The sequence below is a fragment of the Cyclopterus lumpus genome, chromosome 19 (genome assembly GCF_009769545.1).
Source record: "Cyclopterus lumpus isolate fCycLum1 chromosome 19, fCycLum1.pri, whole genome shotgun sequence".
In the NCBI taxonomy this organism is placed as follows: domain Eukaryota; kingdom Metazoa; phylum Chordata; class Actinopteri; order Perciformes; family Cyclopteridae; genus Cyclopterus; species Cyclopterus lumpus.
In genome coordinates, this window is record NC_046984.1 from 15,709,971 (window position 1) to 15,724,318 (window position 14,348).

The window sequence follows — 14,348 nt, forward strand, 5'->3', positions numbered from 1 at the left end:
TGTACGGGAACGGAGCATGCGGCCCTGGTCACTATGGCAACAGCAGAGCGCTGGGAAACGATAGGTTTAGTCCACCTTCTTCTTCTGTGGTGGTGGTGGTGCTCTAAAATGTAACCAAACAGCGTCTTCGTATCGGTCCGGTCTTCCCTCGTCACCTCCGTTCAACTCCGGGCTTCTTTGATATGGGTTTATTTTCCAGGTAGGCTGAGAGACGGGCCTAAATCAATATCACATTATTATTATTATTATTAAGGATATCTTGATACGTTGTGTTCTGCTGTTATGTCCTACATTAGACGCACACGAACAAAATCTCCGACCAAACGTTCGGTGGTCCAATTGCATTGTGGGTAATGTAGGCACCAGATTTCGACAAGGGGAGAAGAATAAATTAAAAAAAAGACTTGTCCCAATATGTATAATGTAAAACTTTAAAAAAGTGCAAAAATAAATCGTGATAATCCAAATGATGATTAATCGTGTGGATCTTCAGACGCGCCGCTTCCCTTTAATTTCACCCGTCTTAACGCGTGTTCCCGGCGTACGCGTCGTAATCTGGCTCACGGGGTGATTTTGTGCGTTTGTCTTGTTGTCTTGTTGTCTCGTTGTCTCGTTGGAACAAAAAACAACGCAGACCAGATGTTGCTGCGCTGTTCAGTCACGGCTCCGAAGCCGAGGCAGCAAGTGCAAGTCCATTAGCCAGACTGCCTCACCCTCTTTTATGTACTCTGTGTGTGTGTGTGTGTGTGTGTGTGTGCATGTGTGTGTGTGTCTGCCGCACACACGCACACACACACACACACACGTATCTATCATTACAACCTTGGGAGGATTAGCAGAGCAAGGTGAGGCACGGGCAGAATTTTAAGAGGATGGAGGGAAGGGCTGAATTAAAAAAAAAAAACGCTCATTAGCAGAGCTCTCCGAAAAAAAAAGACTCTTAACTCAACGTTTCACCTTATTCAGGGACCTGGATTAGACCGACAGCATTAAAAACCAAAGTGACATCAAAACCACATCAACAAATGAGGAAACGTGCATCTATGCAGCAGGAGATTTTTCTTGAAGGTATTCTGCGTCGTTTATCCAAAATTACATCAATTTTTCACAGCCGTCAACAAGCGGCAGCCTGGAATGTGATTGGCTTGAAAGGATTTTACCTCGACAGAGTGGACATTAGTTAGTAATCCTCACGCAGTTTGATATCAAGTTAAGAACCAAAACATGCGGCTTCTTCTTCTTCTTCTTCTCCTCCTCATCTGGGCCCGCAGCGCTTTGGAACAAAACCGTGCTCCTTAAAAGCAGATTTTAGGTTTTTAATCTTTCTGTATTGTTATCGTCAGGGTAACTGCATGCATATCACTCCTATTTGTGTCTGATTTCATTGTTTATAATAAGTGTAAACTGCCAATCAAGTGCACTATTTATAATTATTCCTTAAGCAAACCCCACCAAATCAATAAGTTGTTGTTTTATACAAATGTTTACCTCGCTGGTCAACTTATTTGCTCTGCCCAGCATCCTTTGCATCACTCCGATCTCTGGTCCGTTGTGTACATACGTACTCTGTTGAGCCGACCCTCTCAACCCTGAAGGACTCGGCCTCCATGACTCAGCCTGCCCGAGACGCGGCGGCCATTGTTAACAACTTTTCTTCTCTTTAGTGGCGGGGTGACACACAGACGTGTGACACGACTATCCTTCCACGTGCTATTGGTCGGCCACGATAACGGAAGGAAAATATTCAATGTTGTGACTTTTTGCGCTACGTTACGGCCGATCTCTTTAATTTCTTTTGAAGAACAACATTACATTACATGTTATTTAGCTGACCGTTTATCCAAAGCGACTTACAATAAGTGCATTAAACCATGAGGACAAACTCAGAACAACAATAATCGGGGCCGACCCCTGGACCGTAAACCTTTCACGCGGCTCAGCCGGTAGTCTGCTCTCCTGAAGCCAGAGCAGCAGCAGCAGGCTGTAAACTTTAAACTTTAAACACGATACAACTTTGAGAGAAAGCCAGACGCACATAATTGCACAAGGACACCACTTGATGCAGAGGCCTAATAATAGCACGACCGCCTTGACCCCCCCCCCCCCTCCCGGGGTATATTTATAACCCCGTCGGCTACACTACAACAACTTGAAGGGCCACGCCCTCGCCGTTTGGGAAAAGCGGGACGAGCGGAATGATTTCACGTCGGACAGAAAAGCTGTAATCAATTGTTGCTCCCCGTGTAATCTCGGCTTGACTGAGCAAATAAGTTAATAGCAGCCGGGGCAGGAGTCGAAATGGTACTACTGAGGCCTGCTGTCATTGTGCAGTGGTCTGTAAGCATTTGGATACGTACGGACACACACACACGGACACACACACACACTTCTTTAGGCCCCCGTGTGTGTGTCTCACAGAGAAATTGTTTGCTCAGCTCTCCACCAGCAGCATTCGCAGAAAGCAGTGAGGTGGTATACGTAACCCGGTGCTCTGTTTTGTAAGCAAATCATTATTATCGCTATTTTTAGCACACTGCGGGTTTCTCTGTTCCACTCCACAGCATTTTTAGCCCCAGAAGGTACTGCTAAATATACAGATTAAAAAAAACAAATGTAAGCAAGCGAGTTACGTGGTCATGCCGTTCGTAGAGCAGCGCTCATGCAAAAGCTGGAGCCTTTTGCTAAATACAATTATCTAATGTTTTGTCTCAATAAAACAGCTAAATATGTTAAATGCTTTTAAACACTGGGAATTAAAAAAGTAAAACCGAAGGAGAAAAACGAAATGCCTGGAGGATTAAAACTCTGAATACTAATAATAGGACTTGGTCAGATCAAGAGGCGAGGTATTTCACAAAAGGCTGAAAATTGTAAATGTCTGAAAAACAGAAGACAATGAAGGATTTAAGTGTCTGTTGATACTTGATATGAAAAAGGAGGTTGCAGGTCATTTAAAGCTTTACGAGACAAGTAAAAGAGCTGTGTAATATGATCTCTTCTTGAAGTATTTGTTAAAGTTCTAGCCACAGCAAAAGTGGCTAGAACTGAGATTATTTGGGGGATTTAAAATGGGGGAATTAAGATTAAAATCAGTCTGAATTCAGTATGCGTTTTGATATGTTTGGCCAGACGGCTAAATATATTGAAACTCGTCTTACTCGACTGTGTCCTACTCATTTTAAAGTCGTCTCACCTCCATGCATTGAGATCATGTATAAAGGAAACAGAAAAGGACTAAGGAGGGTTCCTTGAGGAACGCCATCTTCAATATCACCAAAGAACGTGTTAAGTATGAAGTAAACTTCCCAACCCATTTGTCAAGTCGTTTTAAATTATTATTAAGGGTGTCAATCACTAAAACAGCCAGTTTGTCAGCACCAACAATGATTCTCAGCTCCTGTATTGATTTCCACGTGAAAAAAAAGCCCAAAAGGTATATCACAGATCTCCAAATAATCATAGGAGAAAAAACTAATGAATCCAAGAAATGACCCAAAACTAAACTAAACTAAATGCCAGTTCTAGTATTATCTTAAAGAAGACTGACCTGGGAGCTGTTTAACATTGCGACAAGAGGACTGTGAAGGTGACCAAACTGTAGAAAGTATTTTTCCTAGAAAGATTTTTAGAAAGCTTTTTCTAGTGACGTCAAGCAGAAAGAATAAAACCAGTCAGTTCACGACAGTGTCATTACAATCATTACAGTAATTCTCTTTTCTTTGCCAGTGCTGTGTTTTGCTCGATAACCTCTAATCTAAAAAAAAACTTTTGCAATGCGCCGTCGTTTTAAATGGTAAATCGCGTGGTTACGAAACAGTTTTCTTCTTCAGAAGTTTACCAAAGTAAAAGGGGAGATTACAGACGGGTCTGTAATTGCTAAGGTCGCCACCCTCCGGGTTGCATCTCTCGAGCAGAGAGTGTGTGTCGGTGGTTGTTTGGACAGCTTTGGGGGAAGATTACTAATTGCAGGTTGTTACCTGGCAGAGACTCTGGAAGCCGACTTTAAAGAGCACGGTCGGAAGGGGGGGGGTCGAGAACAACGAGAGAGATGACTTCATTTCACTAACCCGCTTCCTCTGGCGTCATAATATTTTTAAAAAATTTTAATTTTAGATCCCGCGGGGAGTTTATAGAGTTACAGAGTTAGCGATACCGGCTCTCTCGATGACTCATCCAACCTTCTTCACGTTTGAAGAAGTGTCTGTAAAAAGGACACAGGAGACAGGAGACGTTCATGGTGGAGATGGCCCGGAGACAACGGAGCGTTGCAGGGATGACGCACTTTAAATTAGCATCGCGCCGGCTCCCCCTCGACAAAAAAAGACCTATCGCTGGATATCGGATTAATGCAGAAAACCCCAAAAAGCTGATATGATACGGTACGAACAAACGATGCTACGGTCGCACGTCTGCTTCTCGCCATCTTCACGAAGCTGACGTTTTGTGGTTTCCTTTTAGCCTGCTTGTTAGCAATCGTCTTTTTTAAAGAGAGAGTATTTTATATCGTAACCACAGATTTTGAGACGAGGGAGCCGGAAGTACAAAAAAAAAAAACCACACTTGCTCGCTTGCTTACGTGTTTTCGGACTCATTCCTGCAGCGCGACACCCTCCAACTAGTTCCCGACAAATTAAATTCATCTTCTAACCTTTTGCTCCGAGAAGCAAAGCGATTTTAAAGGACAGTGGTGTCCAATGCTTGATTTATAGCACCTCCACCCCCTGCCAAGAGAGCCACTCGACAGGCCGATTGTAATCAAGATTGAAAAGGTGAAGAGGGCCTGCAGCTGCATCAGAAATCCAGACGCTGTGATGTCACAAAAACGGTGATTATAGCCTAAAATCCACTGGTTAGCAAGTTAACATCACACAATGAATATTAGCCCAGCTAGAGCTACATGTCATACACCGCGGGCCTAACAACTGACCGAAGTAGGTTGGCTTTTTAAGCAGTCTGTCATATTTATTTCTTAACTTCATCTGTGGCTCACAAGCCATCTGTCTGACACACGCTTGAGAGGTGGCAAGGGAGGGGAAATTGAGCAATTATATGAATCGATATCACTCTGATCCTCTGCAGAGGGATGGGAGGCTTAATTTGGCTGATTTTCAAGGAAAAGCGAGGCCCGTCAGCCGAGGAGCCCGGCAATACAAAAAGCCGGGTTTAAACCTCCCCCGAGTACATGGAAGAACATACGCCGACGTACCAGAGGAAACGGGGATGAGAATAACCTGGGAAAACACACCATGACAGCCACATTGTGGCACATCGTTTACACTAGATGCTCTCAGCATGTGCAGCGCAATATTGTCTATTACAAGCTCTATAACTGTGTCAAACAAGGCTTTATAGTTCTGTGCAGGTTGAATTGCTCTCTTCACGGTTTCTTTGAATAACAACCTCTTGCCAGGCAGTGATCCCTCGACCGAAGCGTCTAAAAGATGGGGAGAAATAACACAGAAATCCTCGTGTCATAACCATGAAGGGACGCTGTACATCACCGTGGATGAGAGCTCATTCCCCTGCCCGCTCCATCAGATTCAAATAACCCCCCCCACCCCCAAAAAAAACATGGGGAAAACGTTCTTCCCACCTTGGACACTCTCAACGTGGCCACTCATCCGCCCGCCCCCTGAAATTGAAGTTCTTAAGTGTCGTCGCCTTGTCCCGGCGCGTTCCCGAACGACGGCTGACAAAGTAAGCTCATCAGAAGCACTCTCCGGTTGCCGCCGCTAAGCGGCGTGAAAACTGTCTGCTGGGCGCCCTCATCGAAAAACCGCTCACCTGAGACCGGCACTGGCAGCTGCTGATGAGGTGTTTCTTGTGCACGGCAGACATTGTTATTGAGACATTTTGTTCCGTTCACACACACAAGCTAGCAGTCCCCGGGGAGGCGGGTCGGCCTGCAGCACTGGAACTGGAAGGAGGAACCCCACACACACACACACACACACACACACACACACACACACACACACACACACACACACACACACACACACACACACACACACACACACACACACACACACACACACACACACACACACACACACACACACACACACACACACACACACACACACACACACAACACACACACACACACACACACACACACACACACACACACACACACACACACACACACACACACACACACACACACACACACACACACACACACACACACACACACACCGCCCGCCAGGCACATGGCGAGGGGGGGGGGAGCGAACTATTCCCCACCAACTTTGGCCCATGTACGCAACGCCGCCTTTGCTACATGTGACGCTGCGCTCTGGAAGGAAGAGTGAGACACACAACAACAAGAACAAGCACCATTAGCCGCCCACAGCTTGTGCTTAGACGCGCACACACACAAACACACACACACACACACACACACACACACACACACACACTCAAAGACAATTCAATGTTCACCCACGCTGACGCATGAAACCGAGCAGCTCGCCACGAGAAGAAGAAAAAAAAAAACACTCATCGCCCTCTGGTTGATTCACAGGTCCTCGAGCCTACGTTGTCATTAGAGTGCAGCACCCCCCACCCCCACCCCACACAGCCCCCCCTTTGACAAATGCATCACGGAGAGAAATTACTGAGTGGCCGACACCAAGCCAGCTCCCAGCTGTGGGACGCAGACAGACCTGGGCCGAGGCAAAGGTGGAGGAGCAGGTGAAAAGGGGTGGGAGGATGGGGGGGTGGGGGACAGACGGAGGGACCGTTTTTCTTCGCGGGCGCAGAAGGAGGAATGAAACAAGCAAAACAAGGAGGGTGTGGCGGCGCTCACCATTCTCAAACCAGATCTCGCATTCCTGGAGGCTGGAGTACGGCACCAGCTCCCCTCCCTCTCCCTCCTCCGGCGACACGAGCAGTCCTTCTTCCCTGAGTGATGACCAGTTCATCAAAAAATAAGCAGGAAAAGAGAAACCGGGAGTGGGGTGGTGCGGGGGGGGAAGGAAAAAAAAGAGGAAAAAACACCTGCCTGCCGAGGAGGAGAGGATAAATGCGGAAGAAAAAGGAAGCTCTCTCTCTCTCTCTCTCTCTCTCGCGCGCTCTCTCTCTCTCTCTCTCTCTTTCTCCCCTCTCGTTTGCTATCGGAGGAAATCTCCACAGGTTTCAGTGCTGATGCTACCCGCTCGGTACAGTTGCGGTAAGTGATACAGAGCCGGGGCGAGATGTGGCGCCGACGGGAGGAGCGAGAGGAGGAGGAGGCGAGAGGAAGGGGGAGGGAGGAAGAGGGAGGGAGGAAGGGAAGAGAGCGCAGCAGTCACTGTGTCACTGGGGGACACAAGAGGTGATACCTCTTGCGATGCGAGAAGCACCGAAAGGCTGACGACAGGTGACCGAATACCTTTCGCCGCGAATAAAAGAAAATTGACAAAAATAAAAAATTCACAAACCCGGTGGAGCTTTTTTTTTTTTTTTTTTTTCTCTCCGAGAAGGAGCCCGCAGTAGCGCTTAGCGTGTTATGTATAGATGTGAGAGGCAGCAGCAGCGCACTCTCACTATAGGAACAGGACGCCCAGGTCTCCAACAGATGAATGGTGCAGTGCTGCTGTTGTCATGGCAACCGCAGAGCAAAAAAGGAGGGGGAGGAGAAGGGTGGGTATTGAGGGAGGAAAGAAAATGGCATGGAAAAAAAGGGAAGGAGGGTGTTATTAAAGAGACAGATTTGTTTGTGTTTTAAGGGACACATCAGATCACAAGAGAAGAAAAATAGACTACAGTACTATTAGATAGGAACAAGGGTTTTAAATATTGCATTTTCCTCTCGGGCATCCCTGCGTGTCCTTGTTTTACCCTTCAAACTGTATTTGTACAGCTGCAGCCATGTTTTTTTACAGCGATGTGAGGGGGTTCGAGCCCCACAAGGGCCGAGAGAGTTTATTGTGTACCGTCTTTGCTTTTGTTGCGGGTTCATATCCGTCAGGCGGGTAAGCCCGAATGTTAAGTGTAATCTCCTCCAGTCACACTTATTTCCCCAGGGTGACATGTCCAACCAGCAGCACGTTCCCCCCCCCAAAAAAGCCTCAGAGATGGGTTATACACAGTAACAGGTTAACCTCTGGGATAATCAGTGATTGTGTATTTCCCGGCCATTTTTTATTTTAATTTTTTCTTCCCGAGAACAATAAATGACTTACAAGCGATGTCTATTGTGGGCTCGTCGCATATTGTCAACAACATGCAACGTATTCCTGTGAGATGTGACAAGTGGGGGTGGTTGATCACATGCCTGGCTTCAACTGGAAGACACTATGGTGATTAAAATGAGCACAAGGAGGTTGCGTAAGTGTGTGTGTGCGGGACGCATTTAGATTTTGGTGCCAACTCGTGTTTATTGTTAATAAAAACTAAAACGCAGAGCTTTGTTCTTTTTAATTACATTTTAAACAGTGTGGATTTCTTGAATCCTTTAGGGCCATCTCCGATATTTGTTCTTTAATTAAACATTGTGTAACTTCTTTACGATCTTAATCCATAAATTCCTTTCTTACGTCTCCTGAACCTCCAACATGAGTTTGTCAAGTATTAACTAAACTATTACTACAGTAATTACAGCATACTCGATTTAAAAGTAACAAAAAGGGATGTAGAATTCTGCTGGAGTCAAATATGGCTCCAGCCAGTTAGCTTAGCTTAGCTTAGGACAGAGCCAATAAGTCACCATTAACCACGTTACAGTACATCCTGTTTGTTTAATCTGCACATAGACAGATATAAGCTTTTATTATAGCTTTAGAGGTGCTTATAGGCATTGGACAAAGCCAGGTTTGATGCTATGCTAAGCTAAGCTAACTGGCTAAAATTTCGTCGCTTCATATTTACTTTACAGATACAAGAGCTGGACAATATATCAATATTATATGGATTTAGTGACATGAGACTATATTGTCTTAGCTTTTGGATATCGTAATATGGCATAAGGGACTTATTTTCCTGGGTTTAAATGCAGAATTACAGTAAAGTGACTTTTCTAAACTTTCCAGACATAATCAATCAATCATATATATATATATATATATATATATATATATATATATATATGATAATATTACTGATCATTATCTAAAAATCTCAGAGTAAATAGTTTGTGAAAGCACCATCAGTCAACCTCACGATATCGTTGCCGATCTGCCTATTAAAGCATCCTTTATCCGATATGTAAAAAGAGTGGAATAAATCATCTCTTTTAGAAAAGCTTGCAATGTAACAGCTCTTTGAGTTTTCCCCCTTCTGCACCAGCCTTCAACAACCATGTCGGCAGAAGAAAAATGAAAGAAAAGAATTAATTAACTTTCACGACGACACTTAAAATGGTAAAAAGAACTGCTGGTTGCACTCGAAGAAAGAAAGAAAGGGGGTTAGATGTGCTACGGTGCGAACCGGCCGACTACAGAGCGACAAGAGTTTCTGTCGCAGCACTTAATCCAGACGGTTCTTTAGAGCTCCTCCTGCGGGCATCGTGCTGCCATTTCAATTACTCCTTCCTTCACTTTAAACTCTCCACTCTTTTATTGTTCACCTGTGTGACAGCGGCGCTGAAAATGTCAGATGTTCACAAGCGGAACTAATTATTTGGAGGGTCCGCGGTGGGCCGGGGACGGGTCCAGGATCAGAAATAATGACAATAATTGAAGGATGTTTTTTGAGACGTCCCAAATGTACAGTATTTTTTTTTTTACGCCGTAGTATTAATACTACTTCCTACCACCACTGCATTAAGAACCTCAGCTTTTAAGTCAAAATGTGCTGAGAAAAAAACTGCAATTCCATGATAACCGGGGAAACTCCATCGTCTTCACACTTCACTCCCACGTGTAGAAGCTGAAGAAGTGAATGTTTGATTTTATATAAATAAATTGCATTAAAGTTGCAGTTTACATCCAAGTCTTTTTCCAAAATGTCCTATATATATATATATATATATATATATATATATATATATATATATATATATATATATAAATAATTTCCCAGATACCTCCTTTGAAACCCAAAATAATTTGCCAGATACACGAGTTTAAGACAGAATACAGATCTTATTATAGTCCATTGTATCTGTGCATGAAATGTGCCAACAGGCGATCCCGTCATCTCCATTTTAGACACTTAATACTCCCAAACAATGACGCAGGCCCAGAAAAAGCCGCCTTCATCACAAGTCACTGTCTTATGGATCCTTTAAGACCTCCCCACACAATGAGCCGTATAAACCTGACTAAGCAGTTCTGCACACCGCGCCTTGTTAATCCCGATCGTCCACACCGGGCGAAGTTAGCTCGCTGGCGTGCACCACGGAGACAATAGATTTCAGGTATACTCATAATACTTACTTGTGCAGCACGAGTGGGAGAAAGAAAAAAAATAAGAAAAAATTGCTGGTATAATTCAAAATCGAGCAGATTCTCAGGTTTTAGAGGCCAAATGCAATTTTTCACCATTACGTGGCGATCCACGGGGCAGTGAGTAATTGTATTGATTGGCGCCATTAAATCAGGGGGAAAGCAGTGTAATCTGGGGGAAAGATGTCGAAATAATACCCTTTAAATGTTTCGGAGTGGACCAATCAATCGGCCCCCGGTGGCCCCCCGAGCGAGGTGTTCATTAAGGAACAAACGAGCAATCAGTGAGTACAACTCATAACAATCGCGGAGATATCGGCGTGAGAACGAGCGCTCATCGCCACTCACGGGTCTTAGATAACAGACGACTAAAAATAGAGAACGTAAACAGTGTGTAGGGGGGGGGGGGGGGGGGGGGGGGGGGGATAAAAATGCATGACGATGGGGGAATGTTGCATATCTGAAACATGCTCTGCTGGGGAGAACATATGTTTTAATGAGCGCGCAGCAGGCGGCAGTTATTATATCAGGCGTTTCTGGAAAAATGGAACATTTCCATTGAGGAATCACAACATTTACCGGCGGCGTGCTGTGCGGGATTCGTTCATTACCGTTTGCGAACACAACATTTTAAAGGTTGGCAGCATCCTCCCCCTCGGCTCAACGACACCAGATATGTATATTTTATAATCTGATCACGTCATTTGCATTTGGAAAGTAACTTTACCTCTTAAATAAATACAGTGGAGTAACAAAAAATACAATATTCTCGCCGAGATGAAGTAAAAACTCATGTAAAGTACCTTTTGAGTGAAAGATGGAGAAACTCTGGCTGACCCTTCGTTGGACCTCTGGAGCGCAGTGGGGATTAAAAGACTCTTTTTCCCCGGGAGGGTGAATAAAGTATATAAATATTGTTAGTTCAGTTAGATTAAAAAAGCAACTAAGAAGGAAGTTTACATGAATGAAGTCTTGAAGAATTAAAAGTCTGAGCAATGCAGGACAGACTGGATATTGACATGTTTTATTAAAGTAAAACGTAGCAATAAAAGCAGTGTAATTATAGTACTAATAAAAGTATTTCCTGGAGCTTTAAACCACATCGTAAGGGCCTCCTCAGAATTGAGGATAATTAAAGTCAAATAACTGACTATCGTAGCTTTGTTTATAAAAAAAAAAAAAGTGTATTAAAATCACATTCCTTGTTGAGAATTGAGGGTCATCCATTATCTTCTGTTGCCGTCTTCTTTGATAATAAAAGTTGATCTTTTTAAACCGTCGTTTTTTATGTGAAAAATAAGAAGAATCTCAGACGGTATATTGTTATGGAAGTATTGATACTGTATCAGCCTTGTGATTTACGAGTCTGCGCACCTTTTTTTAATTAAATAAATATAATTTTAGCTCGAGGGATTAATAAAGCCGGCCTTCTTCTAACCTTTTCGCTAGTTGGTGGTCATCCCACCTACAAATAAACCCCGAAAGTGAGTCCACTGCGATGACACGGGGCAGTACGGCCCCTGCCTCACTCCCCAATCCGTTCCACGAGTTGACCCCCCCCCCCCCACCACCCCTCGAGCACCCGAGGGCCCCCTTGAGAGTCTTCGTGCAGGCAGAGGGGATTAAACCAGAAACTCAATGACTCTCTAAAAAGGTCACAGCTTTCGGAGCGTTTTCATTCTACCGGAGCCTTGAGGTTGAATAACTGAAGTCCTCACCAACAACAACACTCTGGCACAGGGGGGGGCCGAGAGGGGTCGCGATTGGTGGGGTGGGGGTGGGGGGGGTGTTGGGTGAAGTGGATCAAAGTGCTGCTGTTTGCTCTCTTTTGCCCTCATCTATCTCCCACCTCTTGCATTGGAGGGGTTCTGCCCTCTGAAGCCAAACACACACACACACACACACACACACACACACACACACACACACACACGGTACTGTCAAGATGCGCAGGAAGTGGCGCTGAGTTGAATTAATTAAAAAGGGTGAGAAAGCCGGGGTGGTTGAGACCCGGTTCGATCTGGCTCTCGAACGCCACTCGAGAGGAGACGGCCGTCTTCGAGGGACTTCAAAAAGGGAAGAAGAACCGAAGGAGAACGCGGAGCGTAAGAGGGCCGATCACGTTCTACGATGGACAGACTTCAGTCCTGTGAGGCCACACTCATTGGGGTTCAATAGGGTTCAAAACAGGTTCTACCTGAAGGGCTGAGGGACCCAGAAACACTTGCTCATGAGGTTTCTAGAGTTTCTAGATGAAACCCCTGGATTATTAGAGGGTTCTCAGTTTGTCCCCCTGGTTGGGTTTTATATGAAACCCATGGGATTTAAAAGGTTTCTGGGTAGAACCTCCCCCTGGGTGGATTCTTGTTAGCACCCTTAGAAGGTGGAAAGGTTCTGGATAGAACATGCATTAAAAGGTTTCTGGAGGGAACCATTGCACCAAAGAAGGGGGTTTCTGGATGATTCTGAGACGACGTGTGACGACGCTGCATCCTACGTCTAAGACGTGTGCGTTTGATGTCCAAGCTGCTCTTGATCACGTCAAACGCACACACAGACACACACACCTATATATACACACACACCTACAGATTCACACGCTGACGATCTAAAGAATTCACTTTGATTCACAGAGATGAAAGTGTACACATCAAATTAGGCTGCCACGGAAACGGGAAGTTGGAAGTAAAGCACAAACGGAGCAAAGGTGGCTCCTCAAACCGCAGAGAGGAAGAACAAATGTGATCTCCCAAAACACCCACTGCTCTGTGTCCCGTCGCCCACACAGAGCACCCACCCCCACACCTCCTCCTCCTGGCACACCCAGGTAAAAAAAATAATAAAGGAAATCAGTGTGCGTGTTCGTCGTTTTTCCTCTTTTAGATGACCTGGGAGTGAGCATGAATCATTCTGTGTGATGTAAAAAAATAAATAAAAATGACACAAATATATCAGAAACGGTTAACGACCTAAAAGTATCTGAGAGGCTGGTGCACCCTAGTGGTGACTACTGAAACCAAGTCCTCCACACCCACTGCCACTCCGATATCGGGGATTGAAGCTGCAACGTCAATATTTAATTTCTCATTTTCCAAAAAAAGCGGCGGAGGGCCTCGGATGCCCCCCCACGTACCCAAAAAACCCCAAAACCTCCTCTTGTAATATAGGAACATGACACAGACTCATAACACAGTTAATGGAGGAGAGGAGGGAAGCGATTAAAGAAGATGAAGACTTTGGGTCATTACAAGAGTTGGAAACTGCAGTGTCTGACCGCAGGCCAGAGGGCGAGTGGTGTGGTAAGTGATTACCGATCATCGGCAACCACCGGGGGTCAGAGGTCAACCCGCTCTTTCTCTGTGAAGTTGGTTTTGTCGTCACCGAGCGTGACTCTCTGCCTACTGTGAAGGGTTTTAATAAGTCCACGGGGGAGGACAGCCACAGGAAAGGGGGGTGAGTGCAAGACCATCTCTGCCAGCTGTGTGTGTGTGTGTGTGTGTGTGTGTGTGTGTGTGTGTGTGTGTGTGTGTGTGTGTGTGTGTGTGTGTGTGGACTCCCAACTCCGCTGCCAGCGTCGTTTACCTGTGAGCTTCTTCACGGGCTGCAGCCGGACACTGATGGTCTGGTGGGTGAGCAGCGGGGAGGAGGGCAGCGAGCGCGACACGCCCTCCATGATGCGGATGTGCTGCATGCCCTCGGTCACGGAGAGCGGGGGCACGGCGTAGTCTACTTCGAAGGCACAGTCGCTGTCTATGCTGCCACCTGCAGGCCGGGAGGGGGAGGAAGAGGAAAGGAAACAGAATGAGATGCTTTTCTCGTAAAGTCAGATTTTTGCAAAGAATGCAAGGAGGTCGTGTATAATTGAAACAAACAGCCACATTTACAGTTGGACAGTTAAAGAGGGACTAAAGGTGAACATAACACTTTTAACTAATAGATTACACCAAGAAACTTAAAAAAATATATTATTCTTTA

At 45.3% G+C, this 14,348-nt stretch overlaps 1 protein-coding gene across 1 annotated transcript in view; it reads right to left on the reverse strand.

Moving 5' to 3' along the window:
- The window catches only part of tanc2b (tetratricopeptide repeat, ankyrin repeat and coiled-coil containing 2b), a 112,805-nt gene that overhangs the window by 42,610 nt on the left and 55,847 nt on the right, over positions 1-14,348 (reverse strand). The window contains exon 4 of the mRNA XM_034558353.1: positions 13,956-14,135. Within this exon, the coding sequence (XP_034414244.1) occupies positions 13,956-14,135 (180 nt within the window). The remainder of the gene's footprint in view (positions 1-13,955; positions 14,136-14,348) is intronic.